Source organism: Triticum urartu, chromosome 7A, assembly GCF_056163025.1.
Source record: "Triticum urartu cultivar PI428250 chromosome 7A, HENAU_Tu73, whole genome shotgun sequence".
Classification (NCBI taxonomy): domain Eukaryota; kingdom Viridiplantae; phylum Streptophyta; class Magnoliopsida; order Poales; family Poaceae; genus Triticum; species Triticum urartu.
In genome coordinates, this window is record NC_141879.1 from 727247929 (window position 1) to 727263587 (window position 15659).

Here is a 15659-nt window from a genome sequence, read left to right on the forward strand (position 1 = left end):
AATTTTCACCAGATATTCTTGTTCCCGGACCGGAATGAGAAGGATTATAAAGATCCAGATGAGGACCCGACAATGAAGAAGATAAACAAACACGCCATGACTAAGTTTAGAGACGCGTTGGCCGCTTGGAAAAATCGAGTGAAAGCAAGGATCATCGACAAGAAGGAACCCTACTCCGAGATTCTCTTAATGATGGATTCTATGTCCTACACCACATGCTGGAGTACAGACGGGATCACCAGAACCTTCACATGGCACCTTCTTCCGGTGATGCCCATATTCTGCAATGGGCAAGGGACATAGGAGATATCGAGGATCATCGACTTCGAGCTGAGTTCTATAACATCCAGCGCGAATTTGCCCAAATCATCATGAAGGAGGTCGTCGGAAAAACAGGGATGTTCTACGGAGAAGGACAAAATGTCGCGGGAAGACGTCCGAACATGGATAGCCTCTCAGCGTCTCGACGTGAAGCCTTTCACTAGGCTCGGGGACTATCTCCCTGACTTGGATGGATGGAACGACATGTTGGAGTGATTGTCGATATATGACAATGTGTCTGTTTAGTCCATACTTTCTGTATGACAAAACTTTGAGTTATGCGCAGTGAAACTTTATTTGTGATGTAATTAAACCGTCCTCCTCCTCGACTAGTGAAAATCACTCTAGTTAGGGCATTTTGGGGTACGATGAACTTTGTTATTTATGCTTATGATATGTTGTTTCTATTTTTGCCAAGTCTGTCTCTTTCTGTTGCTCAACTATATATGTTGCATATGATTGACTCATGTGATGATGCAGGTGCATAGATCATAGATGGCGAAGAAGTGCTACGCCAGGAGTATATATACGACAAGTGGCCGGAGTGTCAGGCCCAGGTGTACCGGTTTCCGGTTTCCGAGCGACAGGCAGTAGTTAGTTTAGAGGTTCACGCTAATGCGAGAGAGGGATACGAACTCATGTTCTCAAAGTGATAGCTCTTCTCGCGTATATCATTGTTTAGATGGATGACGATGTATTTGCATATCATTCGAGACTTGTATCGCTATTTTCGAGATGATGATGAGAGACCACTTTGTGTTGGATGATGATTACGATGATGACATGATTTGATGAGACTAATTGTATGTATATGCTATATGATTACATTTGTATGTGTATGATATGCTAAAGATTATTGTATAAAGCCTATTCAAATATAAAACAAATACAAAAAAAATATGCATGAAAAAACTAATAAATAAACTAGTAGTAGTGAGGGGGAAATTTAGCAGTAGCGCCGCATTATCAGCAGTGCTTCCCAGCAAACATCGCTGCAGATAATATCAGCAGCGCCCTTTCCCAAAGAGCGCTACAGCTATTCATGTATAGCAGTAGCGTGGGACAACAGGCGCTACTGCTATACATGTTAGCTGTAGCGCCTTATTAGTAGCGCCGGTGCCCGCGCTACTGAGAGGCCCAAAACCCTCGCTGCTGCTAGGCTTTTCCCTAGTAGTGCACGTGGGGGCGGCGACCGGAGCACGTGGGGGCGGCGCGGCGACGGGAGCCGGTGGGGGTGGTGCGGCGACGGGAGCCGGTGAGAGCTGATTGGAGCAAGGCACGGGGATTGGGAGGAAGGGTTTGAATGCTTTTCATTTTTAGATACAGGGGTGTGTATGACATTTGGTTGCCAAGTCAGCACCTTACAACTCGGTCCTACTTGTCAGAAAGTGATTAAATGAGCCAAATCACCCGATCAGTGCTTTTTGCAACGACTTAAGTGATTTTGCGGTGTTTTTTGCAACGGATTAACGAGTTGGTGGTTTTCTACAAACCTAGCCACAAATGTGGTGGTTTTCTGCAATTGACTCCCTCTTCTCTACTCGGATTTTCCTTGACTACAGCTAATCCTTGCAGATTGATCTTCCAGGTTAGTGCCTCAGTTCTTTACTTGGTCAAATACTTTGGCTAATCATTAACCAGCCTTCACTTCGACAGTTTGTATATGCTCTTTTCAATTCTATCATGACGCTTTCAGATCTGAAAAAGAGACAAACATGTCCTGTTGCTAAGTACTACCTCCGTGTCTAATTGTAGACGTTTTGGCAATTTAAATTGAACTGCCAAAACGTCTTATATTTAGGAATAGAGGGTGTACCTTCTTAATTATGAATATGTATTTTTCTTACTAGCATGTACATGAATTTCTCAGAGATCGCTAGTAATATAAGGCTGTTATTTGTCAAATTCTTTTGATAACAATCAACTGACCTTCACTTTTACATGCCTTCATTTGAATTCGACCTATGACACTTCCAGATCTGAAAAACAGATGAAACACAACCTTTATCTTTGCGGGAAGATGAAATTTGACTTGTTAAGTAGCTTGTTAATTACGAATAAGATATATACTTGCTTACTATGAATATACACTAATTTCCGCTACAGTAGGGCCTTTAACATGTACTTTAACTGTTTCTAGTGACAAAATTTCGTACCCGAAGTTTCTAATTAAGTGACAAATATCCCAGGAAACATCGAAATTTCATATTTTCTTTAGAAAATTATTATTTTTTCTATCCAGTTTCATAGAGAAGTTGAATAGAACAAGAAAAAGCAGAACAAAAGAAAGAACCCTATGTACTTCTCTATGATCAACGCTTAACAAGCGATCATTTTGAATGGACTTAAAAAAAGATAGGATCAAATTCCCCCATATGTTACTGCTAGCTGGACCTGTCATGTCCGCCATAGCATGAATCTCACCCTAATCTCTACTTGTTAAATGTGAACTATTGTCTCTTAAATTTGGTCTTCCAGATTGCAAGTTAGACTGAAACTCAACCGATGTCGCCATACCTAACATCGTGTCTGCTAGCCTTCCGCTAGCTCTCACCTACCGTACGCGGTTACCTTTCCCTGGCTGGACATGTCAGCCATCACATGCATCACCGTAGCCTAATCACCGTGTTAATTGTCAATTATAGTCTGCTTGGCCGTCTTCATTTATATATATGCTACTCTGGCTGATCGAGTCACAGCCAGCGGTACACGGGTCCGGTCTCATGTTGTTAAATGTGAAGTCTTGTCTGTTTCATCTTTTTAAGTATGTCTGAATTTGGACTTGTTCACCTAATATTTCTAACACGCAACTACAAAGGATATTTTAAATTCTCGCTATATTTTAGCGCTCACCTACTGTGGTTCTTTGGCTCGACCTGTGAGAAGTGCATGCATCATCCTTATCTCAATTAGTTAAATCTGTGGCCACGTTTGTTTAGTCTTTAATTGACATCTAATTTGTCCTTGGTTACCCACCTGATATCACCCGTACTTAATGCCTCTTTTGCCTCTATATCTCCATTCCTATGCAACCCCAAGCAGCTGCTGGTAGGTGGATCCAGTCTCATCTTCTTGTGCCTCTCCTATGTTTCTTGAGTATAGCTGAATCCCCGCAGATTGATCTTCCAGGTTAGTGCTTTTGGTTCTTACTTGTCAAATTCTTTTGATAACAACCAACTGGCCTTAATTCTTGCACGCCTTCTTCCGAATTCCACCTTTGACACTTCCAGATCTGAAAAACAGATGAAATACGACCTTTTTCTCTGCGGGAAGATGAAATGAAACACGACTTGTTAACTAGCTAGTTAATTATGGATCAAATATGTACTTGCATACTAACATGTAGACATATTCTGCTACAGTAATGCTATTAACATGGGACTCCGTTTTGGCTCTTGGGCTCAGATGAGCCCGGGGTGGAACAGTAAATCTGTTAAAATAGTAAACATGTTCAAAAAATTCTGAACTTTTTTGTGGTGAAAGATGCTTGAGTGTGTGATGTCCGTGCCAAATTTTAGCGCATTTGAACATCTATTTTATCTTTCTCCTTCTATTCCCGAGTCTAATTTTCATTTTATTTTCTTAAAATGCACTAAAATTTAAGATATTTTACTTAATTTTTATGAACAGTACAAGGCAACAACTTTTTATTTTGCATGCATTACTAATGCTAACATCATGTTTTTTGTTGTGTTCTTGGGAATAGATTTCTAGAAGATTTTGGGCCTTGGCTTTTTACAGTATTTTTCCCAGGACCTGCAACGGCTCTTGTTTGCAGGTGCATAAGTTTTAACATGATGCACATAAAATAATCTTTTAGAATTCTTAAAATGCATAAGTTGATAGTGCATAGTGTGAAATTGATTGCACATCAGATACATCATACATGGATCGTGAGGTCCTGGAGCATATACTTGATGGAAGAGAGAATCCGAGAAATCTATCACTCGCACTTTTGAAGGATGTCACAGAAAATTTCTCGGAGGATCGAGAAATCGGCCACGGTGGATTTGCAACTGTTTATAAGGTAACATTATTGTTTACCATAAATTAGGCATATATCATATAGAGATCGCTCTTGGAATTGGTATGTTGACTTGAGCAGTGTTTGAGGTAGCCAAACTTTGTTGATGCTCGATGTTGCAACCTAGTAAGAACATTCTCTAAAAAAACCTAGTAAAAATATCACTATATACAGATGTTACATACCTGTTCAAGATACCACTTGATTTTTATTAAAGAGCATACCCGGTGCTGAAAGCTCCCACACAAACTGGGATCTGGGAAAGGGCATTTCCCTTCCCTTAAAGAAAAAAAGACACCACTTTATTTTTATGGTATATACTCCTATATATTGAAGCCAGTCAATCAGGCAGATACTTTTTGTGTTATATTACGAAATTTAGTTTGTAGGATAGAGAATTAACAGCCGCCAGCAGAAGTTGCTCACGTCTTGTTGATATCACCCCCTCTATTCATTCACCCCCCCCCCCCACGCTGGCGACAGGTGAACCCTAGCCCCCTTCTCCTCCAGCTCCCCTCCCCACCCTCTTCCTATGTCGCCGCCGCCCGCGCGGTGCTGCCGGCGGCGGGCTGGTCTTTCCCCGGGCGCGGGGGCTCCTCCTGGCGGTGGTGTGGCTCGGCCGGCGGAGGTCTGGCTCACTGGGGTGGTTCCCGCGGGCCTCCGGTGCCTTAGGTGCGGCCGTTGGCTGCGGGGTGGCGCGGTAGTGCGGGGGCTCGGCCGGCGGCGCCCGCTAGGCCCAGATCTGTGCCCTTGGAGACCCATCTGGGCTCAGGCAGGATGGCGGCTCTCTGCCCGGCGGCGAGGCTCCCTGGAGTTCGAGGTGGGGCGGCAGCGGTCTCCGGGCAGCGGCGGCGTTGGCACCCGGTGTGCTGCAGCGTGGCGGGGGACTTTGCGGGCCCATCTGGGCCAGCGGTGGCCTGGGTGCTGCCGGGCCGGTGGTGGCCTAGTTTGTCCCAGATGCCACGTCCGGTCAGATTCTGCTCCGGCGGTGGAGATAGTCCCCTCCAGCTCGGCTGCTTTGCTGGTGCCCCCGGGTCTATTGTTCCCTTTTTCCTCCTTTTGGCCTCGTGCCAATGGCCTCAGGTTGGCGACGAGGTGGATTCCAAGACCGTGGTGGTGCACGTTGGTGGGCGGTTGGTTTGGTGGAGCACTCGGATCGTTCGGGGTGGCGAGGGTTGGGGGCGGGAGAAATCCCTGTTGGCTCGTTTGGCACAGATTTGGCGATGCCTGCGGGCGCCGTCCTTCCTTCCTAAAGGGCTTCGGGTATAACCCCCTCCTCACTGCCCTTCGCATACTGGGGGAAACCCTAGGACCACTAGTAGAAAACAAGGCTTTGGTCACAGCTCAATATACACATTAGTCCCGGTTTTCTACTAGTGGTCCTAGGGTTTCCCCCAGTGTGCGAAGGGCAGTGAGGAGGGGGTTATACCCGAAGCCCTTTAGGAAGGAACGACTAGTAGAAAACAGGGCTTTAGCCTCTAGAACCGGGACTAAAGGGCCTTTTTCTACTAGTGGACTTGTCCGGGCGGCAGCGGCGGCGTTGTCACTTTTCTTCTTGAAGGTGTTGCTCGGTCAACGCTTTGGTGTTCTTGGAGTGTGGTGGGAAATCTTTGGGGGGGGGGGGGGGAGCCGTTGCCGGTCTTCTTTGTTTCGTCAAGCTGCCGGTGTCGGCATTTGTTTTTCTTTCTCTCTTTTGGGCTTGGTTGTGGTGCGGCCCCGTGTGGTTGCTTTATAATATAAAGCAGGGGGAAACCCTTTATCGTCATTTCTAGGATAGAGATAGTGTGTCGCTTTGAGAGTAAGAATAGATGGATGCACACATGTATTAGTTGGGAAAATGTGTGCCTCCTTAAGTTGACTAGGGAGTCTCATATTTTTCTCATCATGTGCCTCCTTAATTTTACTAGGGAGTTTCATATTTTTCTTAGCATGTGCGAATGATCGAGCTGAGTGTAATTTGTTTCCATTGAGTTTGTATACTTTGCGCCCTGTCGGGAAAAAAAATATGTCCATTAAGTGTTGTATACCGAACTTTCAGTACTATCTTTCACGCACTACATCTTCAAATTCAGCTAAATACTTTTTAAATGCTTACGAGAGAAGTTAAACAGGGAGTGCTCTCTAATGGGAACATTGCGGTAAAAAGGATAAAAAGCAGTCATTCAATCAAGGAGACGTCATTTTATCATGAAGTTGACAGCCTGTTGAACATTGAACACGAAAATGTCATACGATTTCTTGGCTTATGTGCTAGCACAGATCAGATAGCAATAAAAGTTCGAGGATCTAAAGAGCATGTTTACGCCGTTTCCTTTTTAACTTCCGTTTGACGTGTTTTACCCACAGTTAAAAAATGAGATATACTGGAAAACAATGTTAAGGGTCACTAATTGTGCAATCTAGCATGCATCAATTGAATGTTTGAAACTTTCGTGGCTGAATGCTACATTTCCATTATGCAGATGAATTAAGGGGACTTGAATGGAAAACACGTTATGAAATAATTAGAGGCATTTGTGAAGGTTTGTACCATCTGCACCACGAAAAGAAAATATATCATATGGATATGAAACCGGAGAATATACTGCTAGATAATGATATGGTTCCGAAAATCACTGATTTTGGTTTATCGAGACTCGATGAAAAGTCACAAACCATGAGTGAAGTCCGTCTTGGATCACTGTAAGCCATGCATCAAAATATCCGACTTCCCTGACATTTAGTCTCACATTTTCTGATGTTATAATGCATTGAAATACTGGCCTTTTATGTAGAGGATACTTTGCTCCAGAATACCTATTGCAGGGGAAAATGTCATTCAAATCAGACATGTACAGTTTGGGAGTTATAATTATTGAACTAGTGACAGGACAAAAGGTGATCCCCAAGAATAAAAACAATGTAAGAGGTTTTTATCTCACCATGCATGCAAACTCTACTTAGAATTGTCCTAACTGTCTACCTGCCATATTTGTTTCTATTTTAATAATCGTACTTAATTTGAATTTTATAGTATTATATGGCATATATACATAACCAGTTAAATAATACATATTGGACGAGAAGTACAAGCCATGTGATGGTCTTTCTCAAACAATATACACAAAGACATGAAAGTAAACTCTTTACAAATTGTGATATTGAGTTACACATTAGTTGAATGACGATCTCGGAAATTGATTCTGATGGATGATAGCATCATGGGATGGCTCTAAACGTTTATATTTCAGCCATGTGGACCCCAACTCACCTGCCATGTCTTTTCCTAACTTCCCGGACTTTCTAAATTATGTGTAATATACCACTCTTGTTTATTTATATGTGACATTCACGGGTTTAGGAAATACCCACACACACATGCTTGTTTTCCTCCTAGAGAACACAAGTTGTGAGCGTTGTTTATTTTGTTATGAAACCGCATCAAGAGGGTAAGGAGCTCCTGCACATTCATATATAAGGAAGACTGACCCGGTTTAGAAAGAAAGCTAGGCCTGAAACCATATAGAATGTGGTTGATTAAAGGACGACCATGCAAAACCCTCACAAGCGGGACAAGCCCCGTAGCTAAACTAGGCCATGAGTGTCACCCAGCCAGCCCAGTCCCCGCGGCCGCCGTGCTCGCCTCCCCGTCATTTAATTGCAGAACGCATGAGGTGATTAGAGAGAGAGAGACTAGTAGGTTAGATGGCTGGGTGTGGGTGGCATTGGCTACTGACTTGGCATGTCCAGTCAGCTTTGACTCTGGTCAAAACCGTTTGACCAGCCTAAAACCAAGACAAGGGTTGTGTTTTGAACCATGTGGTAGGTTTAGGGTGTATTTCGAATAGTTTTGGAGTTGAGGGTTGTAAATCAAACTGGATGGTTAGTTGGAGGTTGAAATGTGGACTTTTCTCTCTCTGCAAAATACAAACACTAGCAACCCAACGTCCCCAGCTTTTGCTGAGTCGTTCATGCCCTCTTGAAGTTAGACAACGCCATCACTGGTCCAAGCTGATCTCCACCGCCGAAGTTGATTGTCATCTGCAGTGAGTTGTGAGCGAGTTCTTTTACAGTGCCTTCAAGAAAACAACACACATGCACAATTGTTCCTGAAATAGGCTTTCCCTTCGCTTTATGAAGAAAGCCACCATATCGTCCATACAACAAGTTCAAGTGCTCTAAAATAAAATATTCTGCTGAGGTATCAACACAAACACACCCAAGGAAATCACAAGATAAATAAGAAAAAGGACCACCAAGTGGCTGAAGCCTCAGGGGACCGGCCGTGAGGCAAGTCGATGAGAAGCAACATTCATCACATCCACCATGAGGCCCAGCCGATCGTGATCTCACTGTCTAGATAACGGGTGCCAATGTCTAGGCAAACGGGTGACTGTGTTTTGCAAAAATGCAAGGAATTTGAAGATTGAGTTAGAGGCCCGCCTATGGCGCTGGTCTCTCTACCGATGAGTGGATCGTGCACTGCGCCCTTGAAGCCTCCTTTATGGAGATCTTCAAGGGTGAGGAGCTCTTCTGGCAGCGTAGGGGGGGGGGGGGGGTTGCAGAATTGGCTCCTGAAAGGGGACGCTTATACCGGCTATTTTCTAGGCAATGCCTGGCATTGGAAATGCACCCTCCCTTGTTTGTGGGGTGGAAATGTCCTCCTTGAGCAGCCAAGAAATTTTATGTCCCCCATCTACTCCCCTTCTTTAAGGAGCTCTTCACGCGGTACCCCGTTATGGGGTTTCCTTGTCAAATGACTATTGGCTAGTGGCGGCCAAAGTTTTCGCGATTGAGAATGGGGAGCTGACACTACCATTATTGCCCGAGGAGGTGGGTAGAGCAGTTCTAGCCTTGAAGGCTATTTCAGAGACTAGCCCCGTTGGCCTGTCATTGGCCTTTTTCCAGAAAATCTGGCCACAACTTCAGCCTGTGATCATGCCGATGTTCCATAAATTCTATATTGGGACTCTTGACATGGCGTGCATGAACTTTGGTGTAATTACATTGATCGCAAAAATAGTTGGTGTCCTTTTCAAAACCGGCAAACCTCGGGTAGGGGGCCTGAGTTGCTTGATTGGATCAATGGTAACAAGAGAAAGAACACACAACGTTTACCCAGGTTCAGTCCCTCTCTATGAAGGTAAAACCCTACGTCCTGCTCTTGCTTATAATATGAATGTATCAAAGTACATAATTGATCTACCTCGAGATTGTGAGTTGTGGCCTAAACCCTAGGGGTATGATGACGACGAATGTATGGATGATCTCTACGGACTAAACCCTCTAGATTATGTAGGCACTAGGGGTACCTAGGGTTACACATGGTCGGTTCCCATCTAAGGAGGATATCTCTGATAAGGGCTATAGCTCAGTTCGGTAGAGCAACTCGTTTACACGTGCGCCAATGCTTTTCAAAGGAGCTTATTATGCAATGAACATAATCGATCTTATTGCAAAATCAATGTCTTACTTCATAGATTCGAGAGAATAGGAGAACAGTAGCCTGACAAACAGTCGGTTCAGTCCGATTCAGGTGCCAATTCAGGTGCCCCACTCCGACCAAGATAGAACTTTTACCAAAAGTTTATTGTGATCTTTTTGTTCAAATAACAATTAAGGTGAAGCAGGGTCAGGAACAATGAATCTCTTGCATGCCAAATCTAATTAGATATGCTTGAAGTACATGGCAATTCCTCGGCCGCTGCATAATGAAGGCCTCTAGAGTCTCCCTCCTTGATGGGCTGGTGGACCGGCCCATACATCAGTCCAGCTGGGCTAGGACCCCCTAGTCGAGGACGTTGTCAGTTCGGGTGACGGATATTCGACCCTTTAGGCTGATTACGATGATTAATGCCCTAGCTAATTTTTGCCAAGGTATGTGCAACACGCTTTGCACGGGTGGTAGAGCGACTCTCACACCCTTAGTAGTTTGCATTCCCGAAGGGTTGTTGTATGTCTGATGGGATACTGGTCTTTCATGAGATACTCCATGACGTTAGGAGAAGCCACCATAAAGGCATCTTCCTCAAGCTTGATTTTCAAAAGGAATACGCCCTCCTTGATTGGTCCTTCTTCCACTTGGTGCTTGAGCGAAGGGGGTTCGATGACCGGTAGTGCTCATGGATCATCAAGTTAGTCCAATGTCCTGTGTAGCCACTACTACAAAAACAGCTATAGCCAATATGGACACTAATGGCGCACTGTACATATGGTGCGCCATTACTAAATACTAATAGCGCACCATGTGTTGGTGCGCCATTAGTGTGCAAATACTAATGGGGCACCAAATCCATGGTACGCCATTAGTAAAAAAAATTAATATTTTTTCAAAACTACTAATGGCGCACTGTGGGAGTGGTGCGCCATTACTAGTTATGCCACGGTGTGCCATTAGTAACTTGGACACCACTTCCACCGAATGCACCCCCCGGCCCACCTTTTCAGTTTTAAAAAAATAAAAAAATGATGGAAATATCAAAAAAATAAAAGAAAATAAGTTTCCCATGTGATATGTGGTCTAGTTGTTGTGAAAATTTACAAATATGAATTTTGACTTTATTTGCAAAATCTCTCAAGAATTTGTAAAATGGGCATAACTTTTGTGTACGAACTCGGATGAAAAATCATCTACTCGAAAAGTTAACCAGGGGAACCCAGTTAAACATTTTCAAAATCCTCAAAAACCTAACAGAAAAAAAGATACGGGGCTTTTAAGATCTGGAGAGGCAAAAAAATTCAAAAAAATTCAAACTTACTAATGGCGCACCTGCCCATGGTGCGCCATTAGTACCTTCCCTCCTTCAAAATTCAAAATAAGTCAAAAAAATAAAAAAAAAGTTACTAATGGCGCACCTGCCCATGGTGCGCCATTAGTATCTTCCCGCCTTCAAAATTCAAAATAAATCAAAAAAAAAAGTTAGTAATGGCGCACCTGCCCGCGGTGCGCCATTACTATGCCGTATATATGGCTGGGCGTGGTCCTCTCCTCCTTACCTCTTCATTCTTCTCCTCCACTCCATCTCCTCCTCTCCTCCACTCCATCTTCCCTTCTCTCCTCCACCATACTACCCTCCTCCTCTCCGGCGACCTCCTCATCCTCTCCGGCGACCTCCTCCTCCTCTCCGGCGACCTCCTCCCCCCTCCTCTACTCCCCTCCCCTCCCCTCACGGTTTCTCCTCCCTCCTCTCCGGTGAGCTCCTCCTCCCTCCTCTTCGGTGAGCTCCTCCTCCCTCCTCTCCGGTGAGCTCCTCCTCCCTCCTCTCCGGTGAGCTCCTCCTCCCTCCTCTCCAGTGAGCTCCTCCTCCCTCCTCTCCTCCCATCCCCTCATGGTTTCTCCTTCCTCCTCTCCGATGCTTCGGTGAACTCCTCTCCGGCGACCTCCTCCTCTCCAGCGATGTAGGCGAGCGCCTCTCCGGTGACCTCCTCCTCCTCCTCTCCGGCGAACTCCTCTCCGGCAAAAGAACACGGCAAAAGAACGTACAAGATCCAAAAACAGGAACAAAATTTAAAATAATATCGTGCCAAAAAACGAGCAAAAAAAACGAGAAAAAATGGGCAAAAAATCACGATCCAGATCCAAATTCAAAATTCAAAAATAGCAATGGCGCACGGTGGGGGTTAGACGGTGCGCCACTACTATTTTCCCGCCTTCAAAATTCAAAAATACTAATGGCGCATCAGTGGCCTATACTAATGTCGCACCGTGGCCTATACTAATGGCGCACCAGTGGTGCGCCATTAGTAAAAAATACTAGTGGCGTGATACTAATGGCGCACCAGTGATGCGCCATTAGTAGGCAAAACTGGTGCGCCATTAGTAGCCTTTTTCCTAGTAGTGAGCAACACGATGATCATTATTAACGGGGAGATGGGCCCCTTCTCTAGCTCGTCGTGGGGGGTGAGGTACATGGACCCTATTTCCCCTCTCCTCTTCAACCTTGTGGTCGATGCCCTGGTGGCCATTTTGGACAAAGCTAGAATGGCCTGGCACATCTCGGGGGTGGTTGGGCATCTTATTCTTGGGGGTGGAGTCATGCATCTTCTGTATGTGGATGATACCATGATTATGGTGGAGGGCTCGGATCTTGACATTGTCAATCTCAAGTTCCTCCTCTATTTTGAGGCCATGTATGGTCTAAAGATCAACTTCGACAAGAGCGCGGTGGTGGTTTTAGGGTACTCTAAGGCCAAGTAGCGGGGGATAGTGGACTAATTGAATTGCATATTGTCCACCTTCCCCATTGCATACCTGAGTAAGCCGCTGTCTGACTCGAGGGTTCCGTGGAATGTGTTGAACTTCTTATGGAGCGGGTCGCATCTAGGGCGGAACCTTGGTGCGGTAGTTTTAAATCCAAAGCGAGTAAAACCGTCCTGATTGATTCCATCCTCTATAGAGTCCCCATGTATATGATTGGGTTGTATATCCTACCGGAAGGGGTGCATAGCTTGTTTGATAAAGACCTCTTCTGATTCTTCTGGCGGGCGATGGATAGCCGACAAAAATACCATATCACTACTAGGGAAAAGCCTAGCAGCAGCGCGGGTTTTAGGCCTATCAGTAGCGCGGGACGATGCGCTACTGATAAGGCGCTACAGCTAGCGTGTAGCAGTAGCGCCTGTCGTCCCACGCTACTGCTATACATGGATAGCAGTAGAGCGCTTTGGTGAAGAGCGCTGCTGATAATATTTGCAGCGCTTTTTACAGGGAGGCTCTATTGCTAACTTTGTTCCCCTCGCTACTACTAGTTTTATTAGTTTTTTTTTCTGCATATTTATTTTGTATTTGAATAGGCTTTATACAATAATCTTTAGCATATCATACACATACAAATGTAATCATAGCATATACATACAACTAGTCTCATCAAATCATGTCATCATCATAATCATCATCCAACACAAAGTGGTCTCTCGTCATCATCTCGAAAATAGCGATACAAGTCTCGATTACTTGCAACTACATTGTCATCCATCTAAACAATGATATACGCGAGAAGAGCTATCACTTTGAGTGAGAGCGGAACTATGCAGTACATGAGTTCGTATCCCTCTCTCGCATTAGCATGAACCTAAACTAACTACTGACTGTCGCTCGGAAACCGGAAACCGGTACACATGGGCCTGACTCTCCGGCCACTTGTCGTATATATACTCCTGACGTAGCACTTCTTCGCCATCGATGATCTATGCACTTGCATCGTCACATGAGTCGATGATATGCAACATATCTAGTTGAGCAACAGAAAGAGACAGACTTGGCAAAAATAGAAGCAACATATCATAAGCATAAATAACAAAGTTGATCGTACCCAAAATGCCCTAACTAGAGTGATCGTCGCTAGTCGAGGAGGACGGTTTAATTACGTCACAAATAAAGTTTCGTCGTGCATAACTTAAAGTTTCGTCATAGAGAAAGTATGGACTAAACGAACACATTGTCATATATCGACAATCACTCCAACATGTCGTGCCATCCATCCAAGTCAGGGAGATAGTCCCCGAGCCTAGTGAAAGGCTTCAGGTCAAGACGCTGAGAGGCTACCCGTATTCGGACGTCTTCCCGCGACATTTGTCCTTCTTCGTAGAACATCCCTGTTTTTCCGACGACCTCCTTCATGATGATTTGGGCAAGTTCGCGCTGGATGTGATAGAACTCAGCTCGAAGTCGATGATCCTTGATATCTCCTACGTCTTTGCCCATTGCAGAATATGGGCATCGCCGGATGTAGGTGACATGCAAAGGTTCTGGTGATCCCGTCTGTACTCCAGCATGTGGTGTAGGACATAGAATCCATCATTAAGAGAATCACTTGGTTGCTGGATGCAGCAGAAGTCGGTCTTATGGCCGAAGGCGAGCCTCCCGCCCCTTCTCTTCTTGTCCTGGACCTCTCCACCCCGTGCTTCATAGTAAAACATAGCACCATCGAGAACATCCTTGATGTGGGTGTAATCCTTTTTGTTAATGTTCTTCGACGAGTCCAAGTAAAGAGCATGGGAGTATCGGGGGTAGAGGATGATGAGGACGGCGCGCCCGCCGCTGCGCAAAATAAGTACAGCTCAAATTAATTAGCCTCCACCGTGCAAATGAATGATTTAAATCAAAGGAAGGAAATCCGCGCGGATGACTTACAGGGGATGATAAGGCACGAGAATCGCCTCCTTGTCCTTATTGGAGAGCATGAAATTGACGATGTATTCCGTCGCGTATTCACGGTGCTTTGCGCAGACTCCCAAGAAGCCCTCGTGCATGAAGTACGAGTCAGCGACACAGATATGAGGTATCTGCTCAACCCCGATGATGTAGTTCATGTGCAAGGCATAAAGGCAGACAAACATAAAATCCATCTTCTTCACGTGAAACATGTCGAATATGTAATCGAATCGAAGGAAGAACTTATCCGCGGGGAAGAAGTCGACGTACGACGATTGCCGCGGAACGTTAGCCACGTAGAGTGGGTATCCTGGATCTTTCGAGGCGATGACGCCTTTCTCTATCCGCAGCACATCGTCATGAAGTCTCCTTAGATCACCGAATCTGGCCCCTAGCGCTGCTGCAGGTAGGATTGGTTGACCGGGGATATGCAATTTATCTGCATCGGGGATATCTATACGGTCTTGAACCCAAGGCCGCTGAGGCGGCTGGATCATAGAATCAGCTTTCTTGCCTTTCCTTGGTCTCTTCCTAGGCTTCTTTGCCGGAAGGTCGTCTATAATACGTTGAGCCTCCCGAGGCGGCAATTCAGGCACCGACTCATGACGCTCAAACCCTGAGTAGGCGCCAGTATAGACATACTGTTGAGTGCCATCCTCATCCTCATCCTCATCCATGGCGACATCATCAGCGACTAATGGAGCCTCTTCCTTACCCCATCCACTATCACCCAACCCGACACTGGATGCTAATTGGGTAGGTAGGGTGTTGACGTTCATACCTTGCTGAGGCTGCATGCTCGTGGGTGTGCTCCCGACCGCCTCCAGACGAAGCAGACTCTTTGGCCACAACAGGACCCACCCATTGCAACAATCACCAAGCCGCTGCGGGGTCTCGTCGCCATCCCCCCTAGTACCAGAGGAGGCAAATTCTCGTGGCCCAGTTTGACACTGGCCACGGAAACCTTGAAGACGTTCGGGGGGATCGGCCGGGGTTCCTTCGGCTTCATTATCGTCGCCTTCCCCACGTCCAGCTTCTGGTTGCTGATGGTGTACAATATGGTGCATGGGGTTTCGTTGGCCTGCAAAGAAAAGTCTGCGACGTGAGACATCCGAAAGGCAATGAAAACGGGAGATTATACATTTATTGAAGGGGGCCGGTGTGACAGATACCGTGAGGGCG

At 45.5% G+C, this 15659-nt stretch overlaps 1 protein-coding gene across 1 annotated transcript in view; it reads left to right on the forward strand.

Moving 5' to 3' along the window:
- Nucleotides 1-3317: 3317 nt before the first annotated feature.
- The window catches only part of LOC125519466 (uncharacterized), a 40831-nt gene continuing 28489 nt past the window's right edge, over nt 3318-15659 (forward strand). The window contains exons 1-2 of the mRNA XM_087531735.1: nt 3318-3450; nt 4197-4348. Of these exons, the coding sequence (XP_087387861.1) occupies nt 3348-3450; nt 4197-4348 (255 nt within the window). The 5' untranslated portion in view covers nt 3318-3347. The remainder of the gene's footprint in view (nt 3451-4196; nt 4349-15659) is intronic.